Raw genomic sequence first — 25,893 nt, 5'->3', positions numbered from 1 at the left:
TCCCCATTTTACAGATGGGGAAGCTGAGGCACGGGGCAGTACCATGCCTTACCTAAGGTCGTATAGCAAACTACTGGTCTCCTGTATCTCCTGACCTGCAGGCTGTACTTTCCTTGGATGAGCACAGAGCTGCTGAGTTTGAGGGACTCATTCAGATATAAATGTTTGGATTAATTGTTTTGCGTTGGAGTGCACACCCTCCTGCCTCTGAGAAGGGAGGCTGGCCTTGTGGGCATAGTGCTGGACTGAGACACAGAAGCTGTGGTACCATTCCCAGCTCTGCCATGCACTTCCCATGTGACCTTGTGAAAGTCACTTAGGAAATGTCTATACTGCACACTAAGCCTGGCTCTCACTCAGGTTTGAGCCCAAGCCCCCTCTCCATCCACACACCAATCAGTCTAACAGGGGCCTGCAAGCACTCAGGACCCATGTTCTAGGACCCTGCTGGGGGCTGGGCAGAGCCCAACTCCTGCTTTCTAGTGCAGTGTAGACACACCACTAGAGTTAGGTGCTTTTGAAAATTTAAGTGACTTAGGAGCCCAAGTCCCATATTCAGAAGTGACTTAGGCGTCTGAGTCCTTGTGACAGTCAGTGAGAATTGGGCTCCCACATGCCTAAATCACTTATGAAAATAGACTTAGATTCCTAAACCACTTAGGCACTTTTCAAAATATTACCCTTAATCACTCAGTTGGCCATCTGTAAAGTGGGGATAATAATCCTTCCCTGGTCTGTCCCATCTATTTAGACTGTAAACTCTATGGGGCAGGAACTGTCTCTTACATGGATGTACAGTGCCTAGCATGTTGGGGCCTTTACCTTAGCTGGGGTTTCTCGGTGCTGCAGGAATAGAAAAAATATGAATAATCTTACAGTGTTCCTGTGTTGTTAAACCTGCATACTGGTTTGTGTCTGTGTTAAATTTTGCCTTCTTTGCTTTGCTTTGCTTTCTTCCTTCTTCTAAATAATTCCAGTGCCAACACATGTGTTGAGTTCATGGATATATTTACCTCCCTCTCAGGGGTTTTTTCATTGCTCTGCAGCTACCACTCATGGACTGTAAACAGAAATCCTGCCGTCACCTCATCGCTCTGCTTTCTGGAGCGATCTTAGAACCACCCTGTCTACACTCTCACAGATCCCTGAGTGACCAAAGGTTGCTCACCTCTGCTTCTGACCCATCACCGTTACCTGTGCATGCAACGTCTTTTACTGAGCATTGCAATGTCTTCTGATGTTTCCTCCAGGGCTTCGTGGCGTGTATGGAGAAGTACAGAAGGAGTGGCCAGGAGGTGTATGCATCTTTGTACAAGGATCATGTACAGGTAAGGGACTGAAGATTTCACAATTTGTTTCTTTCACAAAGACGACTTTTTTTTTTAACTTCTCAGACTGCCCTGACAATGCAATGTTGTTTCAGAGGTGAGATGTAGTCCCTACTGTATATACAGCCTGCAGAGTGAGTTGTGAAAAATTCTGGATCGCAATTGGCTGAAAACAGTCATGTGATGAGTCAGTAATTTTCTATTGTTTACTTCCTGTGTGAATAACAGTACCGTGGAGTAGCGTTAACCACCAATCATATTTCACATCCCCAAGTCTGTCCTCAAGTTCTCCTGATTTCCACTGGAGTAATTTAAAGGGCTACTCCAGATTTACATGGGTGCAAATGAGAGTGAGAATTTGGTTGTGTTCCCTGATTGGCTCTTGAGCTGTCAATAATAGTTGTCATGGAACTCAGCCTTACATCCAGTTAAATCCCGCATGCAAATCTTTGCTTCCTGACTGGCTCATCAGTGATTAGTAAACATGTTATGCCCTGGAATTCTAATCTCATTTCCCCTTCAGAATGGTAGTTTAAAACCAAACCAAACCAAACTCGGGTTTACTTCAATTCCTGGCTGCAATGGTGAGATTTCCAGCTATTTCCGATGAGACAGTTGGAGTGTTTATAGCAATATAGATACTGCCTCTGTATTTTTGGTGAGCATCAACATTTGTCGTCACTAGACATACATACTGAGCAGGACAAGCACAGGTTCATAAACTTTGATGTTCATCTCAGAAGATGTCAGTATCTGGTATTTCGTATTATTTTATTGTGAAATAGTTTTTACATTTCCTATTTTACCTGGTGATTTTGTGTACTGGCATGTTAAATATATGTGATTGAGTACTGCTAGTCAGTGAAATATAGATGGTTCCGTGTGGACGTATTCCAAGAGTTCCAATATTTAGACTTGATCATGTCGAGTTTTACAAGCAGAATAACGTCCTTGGTCTACAGCAGTTTTAGAACCAAGCTCTATGCTTGGATTTTCAAAGGAGACCCCAAGGGAGTTAGGCACTCCAAAACATACTGGAAGTCAATGGGAGCTGTGGTGTCCCAGCTGATGGTTTTTATGATTGATGGCATTCCAGCAGCACCACACCGCAGTGCTCAGTGAGGATCAGTCCCTTCTGAGTGGACAGCTCTCCTTACTGTAGTGTCTGGGGTTTCCATGGAAGCTTCCATCCCAGTCCCAACTCATTGGGTCATTAGACCCGCTGAGATCACAGAGATAGCTGTGGGTGGCTTGGGAATAGTGGAGCATGACGGAATGTTGTGAGTGATTCTTTCCTACAGATGCTGCAGTGTGGTTATTGCAAAGCAGCTAAAGACTGGGCCACATTGGAGAACCAGCTGTTCACCAGAGGGGACCCGTCGGGAGCCATATTGGGACCGTCAGCTCCACGATGGGTTCTCGATGGGTACGAAGGGCCTGCACGTATGCGGAAGAGGATTCGGTGTGAGAGGGCCCATGGGGCAGTGATGCGAATGAGGAGCGAGGTAATAAGCTTTTGGATGTGGCACACAAATTCTTTATCCTCCTTCCTTTCCCTCTGGAATAACTCACGAATAACACCCTATGCATGTGGCTTTGTAATGCCCCTCTGCCATGTACATTGGCCAAACCGGACTGTCACTACGCAAAAAAATAAATGGACACAAATCAGACATAAAAAATGGTAACATCCATAAGCCAGTAGGAGAGCACTTCAACCTCCCAGGACACTCTGTAGCTGACTTGAAAGTTGCCATACCTCAACAAAAACTTCAAAAACAGACTTCAGTGAGAAACTGCAGAGCTGGAACTCATATGCAGACTTGACACAATCAGACTGGGTCTGAATAGGGACTTGGAATGGTTATCTCATTACAAGAAGTAATTGTCACTGTTCACACATTCTCACCCTCTAATCAACGGTTGTGAATAGGCCTCATCTACTCTAACTGAATTGACTTTGTTAGCACTTGCCCTCCCCATTGTTAGGTTTCTTACCCTTGGATGTATATATATACCTCCTATCTGTGATTTCCATTTCATGCATCTGATGAAGTGGGTTGCAGCCCACGAAAGCTTGTGCCCACAGAAATTTGTTAGTCTTTAAGGTGCTACAGGATTCTCGTTGTTTTTAATATGGAGAAGTTCACTCTGCTACCATAAGTTTCAGTGCATCACACTGACAGTCCTGCTGGAACTGACCAGTGATCAAATGAGTCTTGGTCGGGGGAATTAGAGCCGTCCGAGCCAGGGGTCCAACTATCCTATCTCATTGTTTTATGTTAATGCCTATCATTGTAGGATTTGAGTGCCAGATCCTATCAACAAGAAGCAGAAGGACTTAGCCGGAGTATCTCAGAATATTTGCTTCTCCAGTCTTTGTGATTTACAAATGAAGCTCCAATTCTGTGGACCTTCCATAGATTTTGTCCTGGAACTGACAGTTTGGGAGACAGCAATGAGGTTGTGTTTTGAGGAAGAGTGTGGGCCTTTCCCCTTTGATTGTAGCACATGAATGTTTATTTTTCTTATTTCGGTCCTTTGGGATTCCCTCCAGTGCATTATTTGCAGCTCAGCTCTGAGTCTTCAATCTGCACCATCGCTTGGCGTTGGGGTGTGTTACCAGCTTGCATATTGCGTTCTAGTAATTTCTTTCTCTTTTCAGGTCCACCAAGCAAATAGTCATGAATCTACCCCAATTCACGAAGAAAATCAAGGTAACACTTAAACTGATTCATAGAAGAAAATGAGTTTGTGTAGGTCCAAGCTTTGAGCTGAAGTAAGCATCTATGACTCCAGGTCTGAATTTGGCCCAGGGTTTATAATACATTGGCAAGTCTAGCCTACTGCTGTCTAAAGAATCACCTGAATTTTTTAGGGTAAAATTTTAGGGTAAAAAATACATAGCACTTAACCAGATGCTGATTTAATTACTGTCTCACTGCCATTGGGAGGAAGTAGAAGCCAAAAACTTACCATAAAATCAAATATTTAAGCACCTCACCTGCCTTTAAGGGGTATGTGCTCAGCAGGTTAACTGTTGTTTGCTTAATATTTACCTTCTACAGCAACTGATTCTGTGTTGCATCCACTACTTCTCCATCCTCTACTGCGTGCCCTGAGACACCCCTTTAAGACATCATTGAAAAGTAAATGAACAGGGGACTATTTGGCTCAGGAAATGATAATAGGAGATTGTGTCTTTCAAAGAACTGGACCAAAAAATGGAGTAAAAATCCTGAAAACTTTGAAATTTCAAAGTTGTTTCTGTTTACCTGGGTTCAAAATGGAGCCATTTTGTCATTTGTTTCTAAACTATCGACGTTTTTTCCAAATTTTTCTTTTCCTGAGCCTTGATTTTTCAATCAGTACAGGAGATGTTTTGATTTAAAAAACACCATGAAAGATGAAATAGTGTGAAAAGTCAACACGTTTGTCACCGAAAATTTTGTTTTGGGAAGAAAAACCAAAAGTTCTTACACCCAAAATGGCCTGACACATTTCAGCCAGCGCTGTAGATGTCAGCCTCCCATGTAGCTGCATTGGGGCAAACCTCTAGTGTAGGTTGGTGAAACCTTTATTATTAATCAGGTTTTTATGGTAGTGCCTAGGCACCAGCTGAGAAAAGGGCCCCTTTGTGTTAGGTGCTGTATGGAGTAGTAAACAGTCCCTGCCCTTAGGAGCTTACAGTCTAAATAGTCAAGGCAGGGAAAGGGATATAATGTACAATCAGACTGAGTACAGATCATCAGTCTGAGTAGCAGAACAGACCTGCCTGAACTCCCAAGTCCTGTTGCATCATGCGCTGGGCTCCGTGGCTGTCCCCAGCACGTTACAATTTCCAGTTCTTCCTAGTTGCATTTGAGCAGCCTCTCATTTGATTGTTTTTAAAGTACTTCTGGTATCAGCCTGAGCTAGTATAAAAATGGAAATAATAAACACGTGTGTTAAGTGTTTTCTAACCTTCATCTATTATTGAAACTCGGTTTGAGTTATGCTTGAATGTTGGGGCCAGTTCCTAGTTAGTCCTTCCCTAGCAATTAACAGATTTCACTTCTCTCTTGCCTATTTTAACCATTCTGGGGGTGGTTTTTGGCAAATAAATAACGCCATGTCCCTAGGCAGAACAGATTGGGTGAAAGTCTAAATTGCTTCTGCTGTTCATGTCATCCGGCTGCCACTAAAACTGTGATCTCCTTTGTATGGATGTAGAAGAGCTGATGCTAAATGGAGCAGAAAGGGAGATGGATGAGCGGGGAATGGATTGTAACCAGCTGACATTCTTCCCTGCCCTACATGAAAGTTTCCACTCAGAAGACTTCTTGGAACTCTGTGTGGAAAGACAAATTATCCTGCAGGAGTTTGCTGAGAGTGAAAAGGTACCATCTGACAAACTGGGAAGATCTTTTGGGGCAGGAGGCACTTTGTGGTGGGGCTGGGTATGTACAGTGGGTGTTAGTGAATACAGCAGGTGACGTTGTTGTTCTATAATTTATTTTCCTGGGCGTGCCCACAATTTGCTAGGCACTGTCCAGATATGGGGACGTGCTTCTGAAGCACACACAAGGTTGTAAGGCTTTTTGTTCTGTGTCTGTACAGTGCCTAGCGCACTGGGGTCCTGCTCCATGACTGGGGCTCCTAGGTGCTACCACAGTACAGATAATAAATAATATCAAAAGCAGCATTTCCCGGGTGGGTTATTTATTTGACATTCCCCTGGAGGAGCAAATATTATATTATATTTCATCACCCAGGGCAATAAACGCTGGTTTTAGTTTTTTAATGTCACCGCTGGAAATCTTTCCCATATTTGATCATGAACCTCCAGCAAGGAGCCCATGTCTAGGGAGTCAGGGAAGGTTTCCAGCAGCTGGGAGGTAGGATGGGTTAGGATTTGCTCCAGACGTGCTAAATTCAAGGTCCCTAAGATTCCTCCCCTGCTTCCTCAGTGCCAGAAACCTTTCTCAGTCCCTGGTGCAGCGCCTGGTCCTGACTCGTTCCCCAGTTCTCCTTGAACACGATAGTTCTGTCCAGGCAACGCTTCATTGCTGGCGTAGCTGCTGTTTGAAATGATGGTTGAATCCCTGTAACGTCTCTTCTCCTCCTGCTCCAAGAGGAGATGCCTTTAGTGCCCTCAGCTGGCCCTCCCCTGCTCTTCCATCTCCCCCTGGAGCAGCGGAGCTGATGCCTACCCTCTGAGCGTGCACACAGCCTCCCTGTCCCATTTCTGGTCGCATTCCTCACCTGGTCACGTCCGTGCTGGTGCCTCCTGGCTCCCACTCTCACCCTGCTGCCCTTCCCCATAATGCCTCCTAGGACAGGGGAGAGGGCAGGACCCGGCAGAGTGGGGAGATGGCCTGTAGACTAGATATGAGGAGTCCGGGCAGGGGGCAGGTGAGGCAGAATTGGCTCTTCCCAGTAGCCCCAACCTACCCCCTGCAACTAGAGACCCTCACTGCTTCCTACCAGATCATTCCCATAATAGCCCCCATTAAAATCTAAGAGAGAGGCTAGTTCTTGGTGTTGGAAACAGATTGGGATTAGCCATTATCCAAGGATTTACGAGAGACCCATACACATTTGGTGGCTATGGCCTTATTTTCTGCCCCTTTGCACTATACAAACTCCTTTCCAGTGGGGTCTTTCCCAGTGTTTGGCCCTTCAGCGTGGAAAGCCCAGCAGTTTGCATTCATCTAACAGTGAAAGCCACTCATGAAAATATGATTTTCCATTCTCTGTGATCCAAATGCTCCACTTTAGAGGCTGTATATAGGTATAGATTAGAGCTGGCTGGGAATTTTCCATTGGCCTGATTTTCTGATGGAAAATATCCTTTTCATAACATCAAAACGTCCTCTGGGAGCATTTCAGTTTTACTGACAAAGGTTCATTTTCTTTGGGGAAAATTGAAACTATGGCTTCCCAGCAGCCCACCTGGGAGAAAGGGAAGTTGCCAAGCGCCTTCCAGGTCAGTCGCCAGGAGGCTGAAAAATTCTGCTTAGGTTTTTCTTGAAACTGAATTTTTCTGGAAATCCCTTCCCAGGCAAAAAATCACCGGTTTGACTTTTCATTCTCGTTCGGGATGTAAAAAAAATAAATTCAGAACTGCAGATTTTCCATTTTCTGGCCAGCTCTTGCAGAGACAGAGCTTTGATTTATCTATATATGGATAGTCTTGGCACTTTCCCAACAAACAATAGTCACATTCTGTCTCTCCAATGCACTGGCCCATTTGAGCTGTAGGCACCATGTACAAGGAGGCACCATAATTAAACATTCCCCGCCCCCAGCAGAAAGGGAAGGGTATGAAAATGTGAAACATTATTATCCACGCGTTGCCCTTATCTCACTCGGAGACTTCAGGCTCTCGTTCTCCTCCCTGTAACTCCACAGGAAGCCATCAGAAATGCCAGCCATTTTCCTCCAGCAGCAGTCACTGCATTGCCAAGCTGACAGAGTATTAAAAAAAGCAGCAGGGGGTGACATTAGCTGTCCTGTGCTCACTTAGTACGCCACGGTCCTGCCTTGTAAATGGCTTCCTCGTGAGCTGTTTGCACGCCAGCCACACAAGTGGAACTGGCTTACCTACCGTATTGCAGAGAGATGTCATTGCGATGCCTTGGCAGCTAGGAGATTGATTTCTCTAGCACAGGGTTGCAATGGCTCTGGAAAGCATTTAGTGTTTTATAATGTTATGTGGTTTGGTTACTGCGGCACAATCAAAGCGAAACCTTTTGAAACATCTTCAACTTACACAGGCACACGATCAGCAATCCAAATTCTCTGCTGGTGTGACACCACTGAAGTCAGTGACGTTACACTCGTAGAGTATTTAGCCCAATGGTTCTGATTCTCCTTTTGTTAGTGTGAATTAGAAGGAAATCCAATGAAGTCAATGGAGTTTCTGCATTATCGGACTGGGGTAATTGGGAGCAGAATCTGGTGCCTTGGATCTGATCTGTTATTTTAACCTGTTGCCAAATAAGGCACAACACACAGATTTTCCATGTAGGGCATGTATGTGAATTAATTATAGATGTAAAAAAAAAAAAAAACATTAACTAACCCACACATCTTATCACCAGTCAGTCACTCAGCCTACGAGAGTAAGGGGATCCAATGGGGAAAATTTGATGGTGGGGACTGAGCATGGATTAGGGGATGATAAGAGGGACCATCAGGAGGTTTTAGAGGGAGGAATGGTGGCCCAAAACAGAATGGTGGAGAGAATGCAAGACTGCAAGCTAATTGGGGCAGAGACTGCCACTTTGTATCGGTTTATACAGCGCCAGCACAATGGGGTCCCAACCTAGATGGCCTCTAAGTGCTATCATAATATAAATGGTAAATAACACACCAAAAAAGTACGTTAAAAGAACATATTAAGGCTGCACAGTCAAGCACTCGCGAACTAGGAAATGTCCGTGTTAAGGCTGCCTATGCAACCTTAATTCAGCCCTCTCCTGTGTATGCATTATGAGATGGTCTTTAATGACCTGATCGCATACTATTTTGGCCAGTTTCCATCTCCACCCTGCCACTCTGTAGTCTTGGTCTCCCCATCCACCCGCTAGTCTCCATGTGCCAGTCTACTCCCCACGTGCCACCCCTCCCCACAGGTCCTACTCTTATCCCCCCTGCATTCAAATCAAGCACCCTCCTCCTCCTCCTTCATGCCTGGGCCCAGCAGAGAGGGTCACCTAGAACACAAGAGAGACGGTTCCCTTGGTCTCGCTGAGTCTGCAGCTGCAGCTCTCCCCTTAGCAAGAGAGGGGGCAGAGGCATGTCAGTGGGGGGAGTCTGTGCTGCACTGCCCTTGCCTTTTCCTCTGATGCAAGTAGAGCCCAGCTGGCACAAGCAGGGGGTACCTGTACTCTGTGGAGGGCTGCCGGGAGTTACTTGCCCTCTGTCAGTGCCGCGCGGGGCAGCGATGGCATCGTGCCTCCTCCTCAGCCAGGGCCAGGAGTTAGGTTAATCTCATCTCCAGAACAGCTGAAATTGGCACTGCGGTTATAGTAGGTGAAGGATGTTTTTTTTTCTCTGTCTTGGAATAAGTGTATGTAATGTGATAGAGAGTGTATGTATCTGACTCTTTGTGCAAGGTGTGGAGGGAACGGAGTGTTAGTATATACAGTGCACTGAGCCTGTGTGAGGGAAGGCTGTGCGGGGGAACAGGTGGTGATAGTTTGTGTCTGTACATACACTACGCTGAGGATGTGTGTAGGTTGGCTGGGAGGGAAGGCTGTGGGGGGAGAAGCAGGGTGTTGTGCAAAGTGTGTTTGTGCAGCTTGCTCGGTTGATGCAAGAGAAAGACAATGGTGAACACATCCCAGCCTGTTCTCCCTGGGCCAACCTTTAATAACCCTGGCTCACCAGATGAGCCGGGGAGATCTGATTCCTATAAATGTGCCTGGTTCATATCTGCAACCTGAGCCTCCTGCTGCAGGATGCCTCCCGGCTGTCTGCAAGCCTTGGCTAATCATGCCGGAGTGTTAACACATTGTTTGTGTGTCCAGATGGTGGAGGTGCAGCGGCACAGCTTTGCTGACCAGGACGATTTGCAGGGTGGTTTCTTTTTGGTGGAGAGGTTGTGAGTTTTGGAGGAAAATAAGCCATCAGTTGCCAGCAAGTTACATGAGACAGTAAGCCATTCAAGCAGCAGAGGGTAACGTATCTGGTTACCAAGATGAACTGGCTTAGCAGTCATGTGGCACCATGCCTTTCCCTGACGGGGGCTGGAGCTGCCAAGGACAATAGAAGTCAGTAGCATAAATCAGGTAAAGAGGGAGCTAGACAGATAATTGGAGAAAAGGAGCTAGTCAGTCATGGCATCTGTTCTGGAGGGGAACTGCTGTGGGAGCAAGTAGGGCTGGCCTTCATATGCTTCGATGCAACCAGTGTTCCTAGCTACGCTGGCCCTGTCACTGGGACCTGTCAGTTTTGCATGGTACCAACGCAGGCGGTTTTCACAGGGGTACTATTATGATGTACCACAGCACAGGAACACAGCTGTGGAGGGTTTACAGTGTTGAAGTATGCTGGAGACAGGAAGCTGGACTAGTGCAGGGGACTGGGAAGGAAGAGACCTAGGTTCCACCGCTAGCCTTGGGAAAGTCATGTCTTCTCCCTTGCCTCAGTTTCCCCATCTGCAAAAAGGGGATATCAATGGGCACCCAAGTCACAGGGAGCAGCGGGGTGGGGCTGAGTGTTAATAAATGTGTGCAAAATGCTTTGAGATCCTCAGATAGCAGGAGCTAGTGGCGGGCAAAGTTGTCTGAGCTTATTTTCTCCACTGTCGAATCATGGCTGGCCCTGTGTGCATGCTTCGCTGGGTTGGATGGGGAGCCAGGAGACCTTTCCCCCACTGCACCGGTGCCCAGCAGGGAGGCAGAGTTTGGGTGGCGGGGCTAACGGTGCAAGGGACAGGGTTCTACTAGCTCTGGCAGCAATGCTTACCAGCCCAGCGTGCTAGCCAGGCCTCTGACAATGTAAAGCAACAGCGAGACGTGGCCCGTGGATCCAGTCATGGCCCCTGGAGGCGTTTTGCCCTCTATCTCCCTCCAGCACTGCAGCACTATTGGCGTGGCCTCCGCCAGCCCTGCAGCGTCTTGTGGAGCCATTCCCAGGCCCTGAATCTCTGTAGAGCTCCTCCCAGGCCCTGGATCTAGTGGGAGCCCTGGCTCCGAGCACAGCAGCCCCGTGAGTCTAACTCTCGGCAAGAGTGGTCAAGGCCGAGGAGGAGTCGATAGCAAGACATCTAGCCCTGGGAAGGGCAAGTCGAGGGAACTGGCTAGAGGGGAAATTTAAGGGCTCGCGTTAGACTGTGACAGTGACAACTGTTTGCCAGGAGCCTGGAGGGAGACCGCGGTGTCTGGGCGGTCAAAGGTCAGAGATCAAACCTATTCCGGATGCTGTTACCAGCTAAGGGACACCCACCTCTCCTGCTGGCCACGGGCCTGGGACAGAAAGCAGCTTGCTGGACACGGGCACAGAGATCAAGGGCAGACCCTGGGTTCCTGGGGTTGTATGTGAGACGAGGACCTGGAATAGGGTGGGACAGGCACAACAGTGATGTGTGTTTTGCAGGATGTTTTATTTTACGCTGTGTACAACACCTTCCCTAACAGAACTGACCGGTGCTTAGGAAGTCAGCCAAGCCAGACGGCAACCCCGCCTCCCAATCTGTGGTTTCTGTTCTAGTGTGTGCGTGAGCGGTGCTGGGGGGAGCCCGGCGACCATCAGCACCGAGCTTCCATTGCATGGTGCGTTCTGGGCTTCCCCAAGGGCTTCCATGTTACAAGAGATAATGGGGAGAGCTGTGTGCACAGGCGAGATCTCTCCCCAGGGTAACTGCATTGAGTTCAATGGAGTCCTGACAGCAATGAATTTTACTGAGCCCCAGCGCCTGTGATGACTCAGACATAAGTGACCTTCAGACTTCTGCCCCTAATACTAAAGACAGGGTCACGTAGATTTCACTTCCTTTAGTGGGGGACAGAGGGGTGCTTGAACCAGCCACATACTACTGTTGGGAGTGGCTAGGGACCAAGTGGCCCATGAAACTGACAGAGCACCTATCCCCATTCCATGCTGCCACAGCTGATGTGCTCAAGCTGGAGTTATTGGCATACAGGGGAAGGGGAACTGTAGGCAGGAGAGACCCTTAACCCTGGAATTCACCTCTCTGCCTTTGAATTTGCTGGCCTTCTGGGAACAAGGCAAAACCTGTCTTCTGAGCAGGCAGCTGGGGAGGACCAGGTGAGTGAGGTCTGTTTGGAATGGATATAGGATTGGATTTGGATTTGCTCTGTGAAATGTTTTGCCCCTGGGGTGTGTGTGGATGACGACATGGAGAACGTGTTGCTCTGATGTTTTTGTGATTGGTTTTTTTTGCATTATACTTTTAGCAAAGGGGAAAGGCCCACAGAGCCAGATTATCCCATTTAAATCAGTGCAAGTTAGACTAATCTGCTCAGGCACTATTGAAAAATCCCTATAAGCACCTATCTTTAGGCTCCTACCTATCTTTAGGCTCCTAGCTGGTAGACCTGATCATTGGAAAATGCCATGCCGTTGAAATGGAAATTTTCTGTGCCAGCGTATCCATTCTAGCAATATTTTGTTTTAAAAGAAAAATTGGAAGGAATGATTTTGAGACTGTCAAAACATGCTGTTTCAACATTTTCAGAATGGAATGTCTCCATTTTTTATTTTGAAACGTTTCATGTTGACACGCGTCTTCTTTTATATAATTTTTTTAAGTCAAAATTGAAATGAAATTGTTTTCAAATGTTTGGTCTCTTGGGAAGTTTCAAAATTTTGCCTTTTTGTTCTAATGCAGAATGGAAAAAAATTGAAATGCCAAATTTCCCATGGCACGGTAATTCTATTTCCTTACCAGCTGTACTGAAACACCTTTGAAAATCTGGCCATGGGATTCCAGGTTAGGTGTCCTTTTTTGGGTGTTTGTTTAAATCCAAATAGATACATTTTTAAGAAAAACTTTTTAAAAAAAAGTAGCAAATCGTTAGCCTCTAGATGGTATTTGCTTTAATTCCTTTCCTGAGTCTGAATGAGCAGAGCAATCTGTAGATGCATTGCTTTAGGCAATATCTTAGAAGGTAATTATTCAATTATTTTATGTCACCTTTGCATCATTGATTAATGATTCTAGCAACCGGTGAACTCGATTCTATTCTGGAAAAAAAAAGGGAAAGTGTATTTAATCTATGTTAATTTTAGCTGGCTGGTACCTCATTAGATTGGGGCCTATAGGTACAAGAATGTCCCGGTGGGCACTGTGTTGTACACATCTTCATTGTCAGATCTTTGTTACTCAGCTGGAGTGAAATTTGCTCCGAGTTCAGACCGGGAAGAAATACCTCAGCCCCGGGCTATGTTTATTTTTGACAACATGGAAATACATTTTGCTGGTGGGGCGGGGGGGCATTGTGTGAAATGCAGTGGATTCAGAGCTGGTGACAGGTATCGGCTTGACAGTGCGGGAGGCAGGATGCTTCTGTTTATTCACAGCGCCAGCCCGCGTCTGAGAGAGGTTCCCTGCTGCCCCTGCCGTTCTTCTGGCCTGCCCCAGGGCCCTGCCCCGCCTTGGATAGACTGCTCTAGGGGCCTTGCCAAGCCACCCCCATGGGCACCAGCAGGTGCTAAAACTGGATACATCCCTCCCTCCCTTCCCCCACACTAGGTACTGTGAAAAGCTAGTCCAGATGCACTGCTCCAGGGGCAGGTTGAGATAGCTTGGAGGCCATAGGGTTGCAGCACTCCCACCTGGGAAGTTGGGCTGATCTTCTGCAGACGGAGCCCTCCCCACTTTCCCTCAGTCCTGATTGTATCAGCAGGGGAAGGCCTTTAAGACTGAGCTGTAGGTGAGTCTAGTTTTTAACCCCGCTTTGCCCAAAGGGTTGCATCAGGGCCATGGGGTGCAGCACTCCTGGGGGCTTCTGTTGCTCGGGTCCTCCCAGGCCGGCTTTGCTGCTGATGAACCCCGCTGGCTTCTCCTCCTGCCCCATGCCTGTCATACCTCCCAACTCTGACCTGCACCAGTTGCAGCTCCTTCCCTGTGCTCTGCCAGCGTGCTGCTTCCCGCTTCTCCATCTCCTTGTCTGCACTAGAAAGTTGTACCACGTAAATATACCAGTATAGTCATTCTGGTACAACCCTGAGTCTGGATGCACTTATACGGTGTAAAGGTGCATGTACCTGTACAGCTATTCCTGTACAGGAAGAAGAATAAACTATGCTAATACAATGCACCTTTATACTCACATAACTGCATCCATGCTAGGTTTCTTACCAATATAACTAAATCAGTAACATATTCACCTACTGGACTTAGATGTACCAGCACAACTACAGAATGATAGCTAAGACTCAAATCTTGAGCATACAGAAGGCGTGAAATGGGAAGGATGTATAATGTAATCAGTAGCTCCTAAGGCAGGTTGATAACAAGTTTTCCTGGCAAAGTGGTTCAGGGCTGGGAGTTGTCTGAGCTCTGTATCAGAGGGGTACAGGCTATCCTGGAGGGAGTGAAGTGGTGGTAGTTCGGTGAAATATCTGTAGCGGTGGCTTAGCCTAGCAGAGAGGAAAGGATTTCCATGACTGAATTGTGTCTGAGAAACAGGTGGCTTTAGGCCCATGTAGCACTAACATCATTCACTCCCATAGCTGTGAAAGGCTCTCTCCCCAGCCTTAAACATCCAGATGAGAAGCTTAGCCTCACTGAAGAAATAGATGATGTTAAAATGGCTTCTTATTCAGTACAGGACACCTCCAGTTCTTCTAGGTGCCTCTAAAAAAGAAAAAAACCCACCACAACAAAACCCTGTGGAATTTAGGCTTTAAAATGAGAGATGAGCCCAAATCGGACGTTCACATTCCCTGTGGTGGGTGTGGGGAGAGGAGACGTTGGATTTGTATTGCTGGATCTTCATCCCCTCCCCCCATACAATTTTGGTTCTGTGATGAATCCAGAAATGGAAAGGGCCTAGTAACGGGTTGCAGGGCTCCACATAGGAATGCTGGGCTCTTCTACCGCATCACCGTAATGTCAGGGACTCAGGGAACCTGCAGAGATGCAGAGCTATTTTTTCTCACTCATGCTGATAGGTGGGTCCTGGGAATGTGTCTCTCTGAGGCAGAGGGAACTAGGGGCAGGGGCAGAGAGGCCCTGCAGAAAAAAACCTGGGAGCATCCAGATTTAGGAAAACCAGGCCTAATCTGTGTACCTTGTCCATATCAGGATGGAAATGCTACTGGCCTACTGGTACCAGTACTATTTCCAGGCCCATTTTGCATGTGGCTGAAGTATTACAAGATCCCCTGTTTCATGAGATTTGGGGCCAAGGAGATGAAAATCTCATAAGAGCTGATCTTGTGACACTTCTGCCATTTGGGGTCCAGTTCTCCCAAGAGCAGCTCAAGATTTCTGTGCCAGCACAGCTGAACATGTCTCCTCACCTACATCCACCTCAGGTCCAGTTGCACTCTTTGAGGGCCGTCTCTCATTACAAATCAGGATGGGCTTATGTTGCAAAATTTTGCAACACAGGTCTGGATTACGGGCTTCCCAGTGCACGTGAGGCCATGGGTCAAGACCTGCTCTAGTAAAACCAAAGGTGGAGTGAATTGGTTCTGGGGATACAAAACAAAACACAAAACGTTTGCCCTTTCTAGAACTGACCTCAAACCAAGGCATTTTAAATTTGATGAGACTGGAATCTTATAGATCCTAAGACCAGAAGGGACCATTGTGATCATCTAATCCAGTGATACTCAGACTGAGGCTTGAGAGCCACAAGTAGGTCTTTAATGTGTCTCCTGTGGCTCTTTGCAGCATGTGATATTAAAACACTGTGAGATTTAATTATTAACCCATCTACGTTATTAACCGATCAGGATGCTTTTACTATAGCGTTAACCAGTTACATCTGATAGAATAATAATACTTGGTCAGTCATTTTGCTGTGCAAATATATATATATATAAACGAAATATTGCCCGTCACACTGTTTAACTATGAATATATAGCACTATAGTAAATGAAACAATGAATTCACCGCTACTGTGGCTCTTTGGGGTAATATCGATTGCTAATTTGGCTCCTGAACCATGAGGTGTGAGTATCACTGATCTAATCTAACCTCCTATATAACACCGGCCAAAGAAGCTCTAAAGCAAGAGAGGCTGTGCTCCCTGGATTTCCACCCTGCATTTGCTGACTCAGCGGGCCATATCACTTGGATAGTATTGGGATAGATATCTGGAATATCAGCTGCTTTCCCGGTACATTCATCACTCACTGGAAACTCACTGTAGTGCTTTTGGAGCTATGTATTTCACTGGGATCCAAATGGGAGTGTCTGTTTTTTCTCTATAAAGTAATGTGAAAAAAAGATCCTTTTACAAACGAAAAGGATCGATAACCTCGGCGGTACCCTGCGGGCTTTCTGTGTGGAGTTCCCATCTGTGTGAATGAAGTATGGGTGTGTTAGTTAAAAAGAGGAGCTAATTACCCTCTGCATCAGTGGGTCTTGGTCAAGTTTATGGCAGGGTTCATAGAAAACAGTTGGCCTCGACTCTGAGCACATGTAGATGTTCCACCAGAATTCATTTGACTCAGAGGCTTTCCCCACTGCGTTGCTGTTTGGAAATCTTGCTGTTCGGTTTGTCTGTCTGGTATTCCTGCCAGGGCTCTGGGTGCATGGCAGGCCAAATGACACCGTGGTGCTGACCATTCTCAACACCATCTGATTGCTGTTTGGAGGCCCGAGCAACATGAATTGGTCTCAAGTCAGTTCCCAATGGGCAATTATCCAGACCATAGAAATCAGCACCACGTCACACGCTAGCTTATTGATAGTCCCAGGAGGGAATCCAAGGAGGGAGTGAGCCTGGAAGACTCACCTCCTTTCTGATTCCCAGAAGGGGATCTGCTAGGTTAGGGGTGAAGAAAAAAGTGTACAATACAGGCGAAGTGTATTATCAAGTGCTGGCTAAATCTCTTCCTTCCTTTCTTCCTTCCATGTTAGGTTACATATAGATACTCTGTGGTGACTGTGCAAGGGCACCTGGTGTCAGAAGGGGTGCTTCTCCTGGGCAAAGAGCACTTTTACATCTGCGAGCACTTTGTCCTGTCCCAGTTAGAAGAGATTTATTGCACCAGGCACTGCTTGTCAAGGTGAGTCACACTTCCCTTCCTGTAGGCACGCTTGGCCAAGCTCAGCAGTGAGATGGCCAGTCTTTGGGAACCCTTTGACTTCAGAGAGCTGCACAGGGTGCACAGGTGCAAGCCATCGGTGCTTTCCTTCCAGCTGTAAAGGTGCTTCTAATAATTAGTGAGGGGCAAATGTCCAAAGGGTCTGCAGGTTCTGGTCAGTGTGGAGAAGTCAGGAGTCTGCTCCAAACGTGGCCTGAGACAGGTCTCCTGGAGCTGGATGCTACCACTGCTTCCGGCTTTTGACTGGAATAGCTCATATTTAATCCAAATCACTCCTGCCATTCTTAATAATAGCACCTCCATTCATGTGCTGAAGGTGAGAGGGACCTGACAGAGAGAGCAACCGGCAGGAGGAGAGGAGTGTCGGGATGGGCGTAAGCCAGGACTGCAATCCAGATGGAGAGTTTTTGCACAACCACCACAGCCATGATCCTTCTGGCTATGGCACAACATCTCCCCAGTGCTCCTTGCCCACAAAGGCAGAGGGCTCTCTACGTAATACAGTGCAGTAAGGTATTAACGCAGGAATAAATCCCCTTGCCCTGTCTGGATACAGGGAAAGGAAGAATGGATATGAATGAGAGAATCCTGAAAGGAAGGACTTTTGAATCCTGCAAAGAGCCACAGATGAGTTCTGTGGGGAGCCGCTCAGGGACCACATACCAATGCTCTGCCTCCACCCCCAACTTTGGGGCACCATGCAAAGACACCCTCGCTTATTTCAGATGCCTCAACAAGACGTAAAGCCAAGAATAGTACATCAAGTACCTGGATTGCACAGGGCCAGATTGCAATACCCTTGCTCCTTTTGCATAGGCCTTATTTATGCCATGAGTAGTATCACTGCAAGCAATGGGATTACTTGGCAATAAGGTACTTATTGCTCAGTGTAAGAATATCACAGATTGATCTGCAGGGTTTATACCAGCACTGGACTTTCACCTTTCAGCTGAATTAACCTTTACCAGCTTATCAATACCCAGCATTTTCCAGTTATTGTTTAGATGACCAGGGGGAAGCGCCAGCACGGTGAGTGCAACCCCATTACATGCATGTTTTACTGAAAATAATCAATACTGAAAATGGGTTTGTAGGCTGGCTTTCTGCTCATGCTCTGTGCATGCCTATGGACGTTTTTGTGCTTAGCTCACTGGGGAAGTGAGGGACTCACTGTTTTTACTTTCCGACTCTCCGTGGCTGGTCATTGCTTTACATCCAGCTCCTACTAGATCAAATATTAGTGATTGGATCAATCGGTATGATCAGATGGACCGAATAGTGATCAGATCAGCCTCTGGGAAAACACTGTCTCATGTTTTAACTGGATTTCTTTTAAAGGACTTGATCACTTTGGACCTGATTATTATACCTGACCTTGCACTGAGCAGTGTGTGAAGACCCTTTCAGTGGGACTATCTGAGAAGTAAGGTGCTACCAAATGGGGATAAAGATATCACAGTGCAGCCTTTTGTGATCAGTAATGACCCCTGGTGATGGCTCTACTTCACCCAACCCTCCATCTCCTCCCACTGCGACTACTGCAACTCCTTTCTCTGTGGCCTTCAGACTCCAGCATGTACAGACTGCTGCTGCTGTCGACCTGCATGTCCTAAGGAGCATGAGCCCACCAAACACACCTTCACGCTTTACTAGCTCCCTCTTTGTTTCAGGATCCAGCGTGAAATTGCCTTCAGCGTGTTTGAAACCTTCCGTGCTCTGTCTGACATCACAGACCTGCTCAGCTACAAGACTTTGTAGAAACGTACATAAAACTGTTTGTGCATTGGTGGAGGCTGTTTCTACACTATGTGGTGGTGGCTGTGTGTAGGGTTGAGCCCGAGGCTCCCTCCACATCCAGCATGTTTGTTGCAAAGGCCTTGCTTCTTGTTGTCCATCCTAAACACATTTCTGTTTTTACCTCTTTCAGCATCACCGATCCGTTTATTTTCAGCTTGTGCCACAAAGAGCAGGGCACAGGAGATCAGACATGTTCCCGTTATGCATACAGTGACATTAAAGAGATACATCCAATGCGTTTTCTTCTACAGGTAGGTGTCAATACACCATGTTGTTTGGGCAAGAGCTGCAAGAAAACTGGTAAAATATGACCAGGAACTATCTGCACTGTAACTCCTCAGGGCTGGACTTTCTCTGCCCCCACAGCACTGCTTTTGCACCCATCTCTACTTTGCTAGCAGTGGATGTTGGAAACTTCTGTCCCTGCTCGCCAAAGCGTTAGCACTGTTATCGAGGTGGGTGGCTATCAGTATTGAACTGCATCAGTATTACAAGGGAAGAATTGTTATGAAGACATGTCCCTTATAATTCAGGCCCAGATTTTCAAAAATAGGAGCTTCAGGTTAGTCTACTAAATCCCGATTTAAGCTCCTAAATAAGTGGACCCATTTTCAATAGTGCTCAGCTCCCATTGACTCCCAAAGAAGAAAAACACGGAGCTCTGTTGCCCCTACTCTTGTGGGATAACTTTTCAGCTAGAAAACCTGAACCTCTGTGAGAGCTGAGCAAATAATGGATTTTTCTGTTTGGGGGATAGCTCAAAACAAAATTGGTTTGGTTTGAACTGAAACTGGATCTTTTCAGGATTTTTTTCTTTTTTTGGTCAAAATGAAAAAACAAAACAAAAAATTAGACGAGAATGAATCACTTTGTTTGCCCCAACGTTAGAGTAGAATGAATCATTTTGTATGACCCAATTTTTTCCCCCTGCTTTTCATTTCATTGCAAGTTGGTTTTGGGGTGTTTTTTCACCTTTTTTTAACTAGCTACATTTCTAAACAAAACAGCATTCTGTTTCATAATGTCAAAATGTTTTGTTTTGAAATCATCGATTTTTTTTTTCCAGACAAAACTACTCGCCAGGTTCAACCTGAATGTACGAATGCTTTTTGTGCCCCCCAGAATGCATTTTTCTACACATTTACTATTCACCAAAATAATGTCACCAGCTTCTGTCATTATGGCTGCAACAACATTGCCTTTAGTAGAAATATATCAAGGTTGCCCATTTAATTCAGTCTGTCTTAGCCTTGATCTTGCAATGTGAATCACACAAGAAGTCCTTTCAGGACCAGACCTTTAACTTGCCATAGAGCATTTTGTGTCTGTGGGAGTTGATGGGAACAAACCTTGCAAGTTGTTTGTTACAATTACTGCTTTCCTATTGCCTCTTGTCTTATGCTTAGCTGTAAGCTCTTCGGGGCAGGGGCTGTGTGTTCTGTGTGTGCACAGCACCTAGCACAGTGGGCTTGTCAGTGCTATTGCAGTAGAAATAATAATGCTTTCACTAGAGCAATTGGAAAAAACAAATTGATTTGACCCAGCATAAATAATAGATTTATAAACAAACTGCCAATATCATGGGGGGAAGCCAGCAACTTTTATCACTTAAAGCTTTACTAAAGAATAGCATAAAATCCACCCAATTTGGAGATATCTCATAGGTTTTCCTTTGAGCTTGATTCAGAGTGTAGGAAGGGGGGAGTTTTATTGGTAAAAGGCTTGTTTTAACTAGTGATGGGCCAAAGGGTTGGAATTCAGGTTTGCTTCTTGAACTCTCTCCAGCCTGTTGGATCTTGCACATTGGCCTGGGAATGTTGTGAAAGTCAGTGCTTGCGGTCCCTGATCCTGCCCACACAGAACTCCTTACAAAATCAGGCCATTAGTGTTGGAAACCCTGTTAAACTGGACAAACAATTTCTTTTCAATACTCAGCCCTTGCTCCATGGGGCTTCATGCTGCAAATGGCTTATCCTTCCAGGAGATCGCCTTGGAAATATTCTTCAAAAATGGCTACTCCAAGTTTCTCGTCTTCCACGACAGCGACAGGAATAAAGCCTTTAAGAGGTAATCACAGCTTTAGTCTGGCACGTTAGCCCCAAGGTCACAGCAGCTGGTATTGTATTGCGGTTGTGCCACTGTTTTCCCCTATTCACATGTCTCCCCCAAACAGTGACCCTAAGGATTCACTCTAAAATTGCAGCTCCTGGATCTTTGGATGGTTCCATTTAAGCAAATAAAACTATAATTCCTCCCGGCCAATGTAATTTTCCCCATGCTGAGCTGTAACATTTTTTGGAACATTACTTACTATTTTTTCCTCTTACTTCCAGTATTTGAAGTGGCATTAGGTGCATAAATTGTTTTTATTTTTGGCCTTTACTTAAGATGACATGACTTTTTAAACAGTGGCATTTTTGTCTAGGAGAGAAGGGTTTTCTTATATAGTTGCCTTGTTCTGGTGACATTTTCCCTTGCTGAAGTTAGAGTATAAAGTGGAAGATTTGCACATTGCTTTCTAGTAGCTACTTTAATTTAACCACGATGGCCTGGCAAAACTGCAACTCTGGTAATAACATTGGGTATAATCTGGCTGTCCTTACCAAGACAAAACACTCAGGATGCAGAATTTCCCAGGTGAAATTTCGTGGCCTAGATTAAGCACTATGGTCATTTAATCCAGATGATCATAATGATCCCTTCTGGCCTTAAAATCTCTGAATCAGTCTTACTGGAATCTTGCCTAAATAATAACTGCAGGTTCTGAACCATTCTTCCTGTCTAAATTCACTTTGCTGTTTCAATTAAATAGGGAAAACTGCCCTAAAATGCTGCACCGTATAGCCATTTGCAATTAACCAGCAGCCAGATTCTACCCCAGAAGCAGTTTTATTTTAGTGACGGATGAAATGCTTCTTAACTGTGTTGTCTGAATATCAGTTCAAGGCTCTGATTCAGGAAACACTTAAGCACATGCTGAAATCCATCCCTATCCAGGACAGCATGTAAGCACCTACTTAAGGTTTACAAACTAAGACCCCCTATGTTCGGGACAGTGATTCAAGACAATGGGACATATGCCATTTTTAAAGTGCTTTGGTATCTTTCGGAATTAAACCTAAGTGATTATTACAGGTAAAAAACATTTTAAAGATTACATTGATTTCTTTTCTCCTCTCTGTTTAGATTTTGTTCGTTGCAACCTGTTTTGAAGGCAAAAGGAATAACTGAAGAGTCCCTGAATATAAGGTAATAAACCAGAATAGTTCCCAATCATTCTGATATTTGTTGGCAATAATTTTAGAAATAAGTCCCACTTTAGGACAAAGGACACTATAAATCTACATTTTTTCCCTTTAAAACCTATTTTGAGTGTTCAAAGGCATCCCAAAATCTTCCCGAAGCATTCGACTGTAAAATATCTTCATTACGAAGGCATGAGAGATGCATTAAGTAGCTGATTATCCATAGTTAATTAATAATCATTACCTTCTTAATATGACTTTATTGCTAAACTCTTATGTAGATGGTTAGTGTGGGGAAGAATGGGGAACAGACTGTCAACGACATGAGGTTAGAGAACCTAATCTATAACGCTGCTGCATAATGGCCTCTTTAGTGGACGGTTAGAGCAGACAGTGACAGATGTGCCTAGTGTGCAGTGATGCTATAGAACCAACTATAATAGCTTCACAGTAGACATCCCAATGTGCTGCCCCTTGCCAGGTGGGTGTGTTTCCAAGCACAGAGTGATGTGACTGGGTGAGTATTCTGTGCTGATCCCAAATACCTGCATACCCAGAACTTCTCTTGAGCTGGGATGCCCAAGGAATGCAACCTTAGGCTCCTATTTGTCATCTTCAGTGTTCCTGGCTGACCCTCGCATGGGTTGGCAGCTCCTTTTGGTTCTGATAAACACCCAGAAGCAGGGCTGCTGGAACAATTTGTATAGTGGGGGTGCTGAGAGCCCTTGAACCAAACTGTAAGCCCTGTATATGATGGAAACCACTTCAAGGCAAGGGGTGTGGTAGCACCCCCCACACCCCGAGTTCCAGCACCTATGTCCAGAGGTTTGGGTGCTTCTCTGAACCCACCAGATTGCATGGGCTGGAAATCTCCCAGGAAGAGTCACTTCTATTACTTCCTGGCTGCCCTCTGCTCAGGTTCTCATGCAGATCACTGGGCCCCAGACCACACAGGGCTTTGTAGACCATAGCAAATGGCTTGAGCTGTTCCTGGATGGGAACAGGAAGCTAGTGCAGGGCCTGGAGCACAACTCTTGAGTTGAGGGCTCCCAAATTGTTAACAATGTTGAGATGGAAATGGTCACACCGAGGCAGAGGTGTCAGCACTCCATTTGAGGTGAATGGGACAGGTCACGCCTCTCTGAGCTGTCGTCCCCTGTCCTTTACAGGCTCACATAGATGTCTCTGCGTTGGTTACACTCGGATCACGGTTTTTAGGGTTGCAGCTACAGACTGATCTTATTTTGGACTCGAAAGCTGAGGCTCCGAAGCAAGAAAGTGGCTTGAGACAAGTATCACTAGTACTGGCCCAGGCTGAGCCCCGTTAGGACTGAGGTGGATCTCTGAGAAAGCCAAAGAAGATCCTAGAGTCTGTGTGTGGAGCCACACGTTCGGCTCTGTACTGAGCAACTGACATCTCTAGACAGAGCAAAACAGCCCAAGGGCTCATGCCATAAGGATAGATTTATCCTATGTTTACCCAGCACTCATCAATCAGTAATTCTCCTAGCCCTACTGGATCATGTCTTCATAGCCTTTGGGCTGGAGCTGGGCATGTGAGAGAGGTATGCCTCGTGTTGGGCCTTATCTTTGCTGAGGTATAAGAAGCCTGCTGCTGCCTGTTCTGAATCATAGATGCCAGTTGAGCACAAAGAGTTTTTAACCCCCCCGGCCATCTGCCTGGAATTGTGTCCCCATGCGGGGAGAGGACCTCACCTACATTGTCCCCTCTGAGGAGTGGGGATACAAGCTTGGGGAGGGCTGGCATAGCTCTCTCTGGACCATGCTGTAACGTGAGTTGAGACACACCAGACCTCACGTGCTTAAGTAGAGGGTTAGAGAGACCCTCCTCCTAGCTGGAAATGCCTCTCTTTATTAAGTCCCTACATAATCTCCTGTTCCGCTCTAGGAACTGGAGCTCCAAGAACTCCATGGGTTTATTGTATTTCCACACATGCTGGTGTCATTCCAGAGTCGGAGGGTGGGGTCCCTCACGGGGAGCCTCAAGTCCTCCCTCCCCAGGGGATGGATGTGCTGCTTCCACAGCGCTCCCAGCTCTTGCTGTCCCAGTCAAGCTGGGGAGCGGAAGTGGAGTCTCCCACCCTGCCCTGCAGGCTAGTGTGAGGAACACTAATCGGATAGCACTATCACCTGCTACTCGTTCAGTCCTCTCCCCCTGGGAATTTTGCAGTGCTTTGTAAATCATTAAGCCTCATGACACTCTGTGAAATAGGAAGGATTGTTATTGATTGGGGAAACTGAGGCACAGAGGTGACGTGAGGTGCCCACAGTCACGTAACATATTAAAGTAGTGGAGAGGTGGGAATAGAGCTCAGGAGTCTCTGCTCCCAGTCAAGTGCTCTAGACAACACCCCCAGAGCTGAGAGTCAAACCCAGGAGTCCCAGTCTGCTCCCTCCAGAATAGACAACTGAGCAGCTCCCTCCATCCATCCCCTTCTCTGCCCCCCACAGCATTTTATTCCTCCCTGCTGCTTCCGTGTGGCCCCAGCCAGCACCTTGTCCAAAATCATGCTTGGCCGGGCTGCTTTGATCATCTACTAGTATAATACACCTGGATGTTACTGTCTGTCCACCATCAGCAAGATATGCCCTGAAGGTGCAACCATGGATGCAGGTGAATTTGTGCGCAGAGGTGAAAGAGCACATGCGTGTGCATGTGTGTGAGATCAGATAGCTGAACACACCATGGGGATCCCAGGTAGTAACATTATAAATTCACAGGCTGCCATCCCCAGATTGTCAGAGTGGGGTGGTGGTAGGGGGAGAGGATAGGGCCTGGATAATGGGCCCTATAAAATGGCACCTTAAAGAAGGAACAGAAGAGACTTTGATCTAGAAGGGAGTTATCTCCTGCCCCTCTCTCGGGGAGTGGGTGAGTCCATGGTAGCTGGGAAGTGAATGGTGGAGGGGCGACGCCATGTGCATGGGAAGAGATGCCAGTTGTGATCTGTCTGATAAATTGTTCTGATCCCTGATATATGGCTGCAACCTCTAACACTGACACCAGTGGGATCTGCTTGTCCATCTGAGCATAGAATATGGCCCTTGGATTTCAGTCTAGGCACCAGAGTCGTTTATCTTTCTGCATTGTGTTTCACACCTAGATTACTCCTAGGAGGATAATGATCTGGCTAGTGTCCATGTATACTGTGTCATAGACCCTGTACTGTTAACAGCTAATGAAGATTCTCCTTTAGACACAGCTGTTGGGCATGTGCTATTGGAACTGGAGGGTCTGAGGCTTATTCCAGCTGGGCCAACTGCTATTCACTGGGGAGAATTTCCACAGCCCAGTCCCCAGGAAGGTCCAAGGGACTGTCTTGTGCAGCGTGCTGGCAGCTGAGTGGTTCTTAGAAAGATTTGTGACAACACTTTCCCATGACAGGCTCGCCCACTCTGATTTCCCCTCCGCCCTCCAAGATCCCTGCCCCTAGAAGACAGACAGAGTGGGACCACAAAGAACCCAACTTTGCCTATGCTCTCCAGAAGTGAGAAGCTAGGAAGATTTCTCCCTGCACAGTGATCTTGTACAAAACTGGTAGATCCTGGGCCAGATGCTGGGGACCACTCTCTGCCCAGTATTGCTCAGGGCCATGAAGGAAACTGAGCAACCTCTATGCCTCTCTGGCCTACGGTTCTCTAAGTCAGGCCCACTGATCACAGCCCTCAAGGGGATGGAGGGTGATTGGTGATAGGCTTGATGTAGCAGTTTTCTGGCCCTGGTGGGTCGGGGCGGAAGTGTTGCAGGAGTCCTCTGCCACCT

At 46.4% G+C, this 25,893-nt stretch overlaps 1 protein-coding gene across 1 annotated transcript in view; it reads left to right on the top strand.

Moving 5' to 3' along the window:
• WDFY4 (WDFY family member 4) overlaps positions 1 to 25,893 on the top strand; it is a 204,580-nt gene that overhangs the window by 115,819 nt on the left and 62,868 nt on the right. The window contains exons 39-46 of the mRNA XM_067538932.1: positions 1,251 to 1,328; positions 2,630 to 2,833; positions 3,994 to 4,045; positions 5,541 to 5,707; positions 16,880 to 17,028; positions 18,995 to 19,115; positions 20,846 to 20,931; positions 22,051 to 22,113. Coding sequence (XP_067395033.1) covers positions 1,251 to 1,328; positions 2,630 to 2,833; positions 3,994 to 4,045; positions 5,541 to 5,707; positions 16,880 to 17,028; positions 18,995 to 19,115; positions 20,846 to 20,931; positions 22,051 to 22,113 — 920 coding nt within the window. The remainder of the gene's footprint in view (positions 1 to 1,250; positions 1,329 to 2,629; positions 2,834 to 3,993; positions 4,046 to 5,540; positions 5,708 to 16,879; positions 17,029 to 18,994; positions 19,116 to 20,845; positions 20,932 to 22,050; positions 22,114 to 25,893) is intronic.

The sequence above is a fragment of the Emydura macquarii genome, unplaced genomic scaffold (genome assembly GCF_026122565.2).
Source record: "Emydura macquarii macquarii isolate MOO-44397 ecotype Brisbane River unplaced genomic scaffold, CSIRO-AGI_Emac_v2 contig_67, whole genome shotgun sequence".
Lineage (NCBI taxonomy): Eukaryota > Metazoa > Chordata > Testudines > Chelidae > Emydura > Emydura macquarii.
This window is presented reverse-complemented; position numbering and strand designations above follow the sequence as displayed.